This window comes from Phanerochaete carnosa, assembly GCF_000300595.1.
Source record: "Phanerochaete carnosa HHB-10118-sp unplaced genomic scaffold PHACAscaffold_1039, whole genome shotgun sequence".
Taxonomy (NCBI): domain Eukaryota; kingdom Fungi; phylum Basidiomycota; class Agaricomycetes; order Polyporales; family Phanerochaetaceae; genus Phanerochaete; species Phanerochaete carnosa.
The window spans coordinates 1-2,136 of record NW_006768666.1 but is presented as its reverse complement, the minus strand read 5'-3'; the positions used below and the strand labels follow the sequence as shown (position 1 = coordinate 2,136).

General features: G+C 52.8%; 1 protein-coding gene across 1 annotated transcript; it reads right to left on the bottom strand.

Annotated features, from left to right (window-relative positions):
* Nucleotides 1–289: 289 nt before the first annotated feature.
* On the bottom strand, nucleotides 290–2,127 carry PHACADRAFT_266566 (uncharacterized protein; the record flags this gene model as incomplete). The annotated part of the gene is made up of 5 exons (XM_007403338.1): nucleotides 290–1,059; nucleotides 1,119–1,250; nucleotides 1,312–1,538; nucleotides 1,696–1,912; nucleotides 1,972–2,127. Coding segments are annotated over 5 exons (1,341 nt in total), but the record flags the coding sequence as incomplete, so codon positions are not given.
* Nucleotides 2,128–2,136: the final 9 nt, after the last annotated feature.

Genomic DNA, 2,136 nt, shown 5'->3' with positions numbered 1-2,136 from the left:
AGATAGAGTTGCCTTTTTCGCCTGAAGACAGCCGCGGAAGCTGAAGGTCTGGCGAGACTGCTTTAAGAGCACATTTCGTGTGGTACGTGCGAGCATAAATACAAGAGGGAGTGAGTTTTATGCTAAGCAGCACACAAGGCGCTTAGAACTTGAAGACTTTCGCAGATCAGACCAAGTTCATGACGGAAACCGCCGAGCCAATGAAAGCTCGCGCAGAACAACGCGAGAACAGGCGTCGCTCTCAGAATGGATGCAGGTCAATTCCACTTGAAGAACGGAAAATAGCGGCGGGAAATGCAATTCATGAGTTCCGTAATTTATGATGTACAGTAAAATTATGCAAAGGGTATTTGGTAGGTGTAAATGAGTGTGGATGCAGTACGACGAACATGTGTGAAAGCAAGAAGTGACGGAGGATACTAGCCAAAACATACACGCGTGGCACTAATTCTACGAATCGTCCATACTAGGCTCGGGTGATGAACTGTTTGGAATGCTAGCGTCTTGAGATTCTACACCGTCCTGTCCTCCTAGAGAAGACGCATCATCTCTGAATGGGCCACCATTCAGATGGCCGTTCTCCACCGTCGCTTCTACCATCTCGACGTCTTCAGCAGGCGGCCGCACCTGTGGTGTAGCAATAGGTTCCACGGCGTATACCCAGAACTTGCTCTTCTTTTTGCCCGCGACTGACTCGACGACCATCTCAGTCGGCTTGATCGCGGCGGCGCCGTTTACCTTGACTTTTATGCCAGCGGTGGCGGTCGGCGCAGACCCTTCGCGCGAGCTGTCTATGCTCTCGTCTGTCCGTGCTCGCTTCGCAGCGGGCTTTTCTGGTTGAGTCTCGGCAGGAGCGCCCAGTCGAGTGGATCGCCGCTCTCCTCGCCAATCGGCCCACTCGTCTGCAGTCTTGTTCGAGCCATTTACAGCGGCTCTAGTCGACCGCCTCGTGCCCGCTCGGCGATGGCCTGAGGCGGGCCTGTCCTCGGCGGTCTCGTCATCCTCGAACTGATCATCCTCGTCTTCCTCCTCCTGGAACTTGTACTCGTCTTGGTCGTCCTGAAAGTGCCCGTAAGATCGCGCAACGCCCTTGAAAAGTCATCACGTAAGACACGTACCTCTTCTGCGGGATCGTTGAGGTAGGCATAGTCCGGTCGTGTCGTGCGCCGCCTTGTACGTGTTTCCCGAATCTCAGCTTGCGCGATGAGCATGTTCCTCTGAGCAATCTTCCTCTGGGCACGTTGAATACGCTACAACACCTTGGTTAGAACCGTTCCAGCCACTAGGTAAAATCTGCCCCGTGTGACTTACCGCTGTTTCCGCGTCGATAGCGGTCAGACGGGTTTCCAAAGCCTGGACAAGGTGTATATGGTTCAAGTCCGTTTTCTTGTACGACTTATCACCTGCTTTTGGTGGAGGCGGTGATGCCTCCTTGAGCTGCGCCATCAGCGCGAGGTACTCTTCACGGTCTGAAGACAGAGCTTGGAATGAAGACGTAATTTTCCACGGGTTTGTGGACACGTAAACTCTCGGTGAATCTGTTAAGGATACGGCATGATTAGCCGCGTAGGCAAGCACGAAACTATGATGAGAACCGCAATATGCCGAGCTTATGTTTCAACAGCTCCAGATAGGAAGGCAAATATGCGCAAATATAGGGCGGAGGGAAGAATGCAAATTTTGGGCCGTACGAACCATCAATGACCCAGTACCGCTTCCTCTGTATATCTTGGCCTAGCGGTACGAGTTGCAGGTGCTCTTGGCTTTGTGGGTCGGTAGCGGGGGGACGAGAAGGGGTCATCTCCGCCTTTTTATGCTTGTTGTGTACGACACCCCACGCTCTGTCGATGATCTTCTTGATGTCATGACTGTGGCAGAGTTGGAACTCCACGAGCTGACGCAGAACCCTGAGCTGTGGTAGGATACAATAAGCACAGCCAGAACGACAAGAGAGCTCGGATAAGCGCATACTTTGATATCCCATGAAGCACCCCAGAAGCCATTCTCTATACCCTGCAAGGGATCTTCATTTGTCCTCCGTTCGTCATTCCAGAATACTCCCCTTTCCTCCCCCTTGATGTGCTCCTGGATGAGTGAGGCGATAGAGGCAGTAATCACGTCGGAACTGGGGCAGGT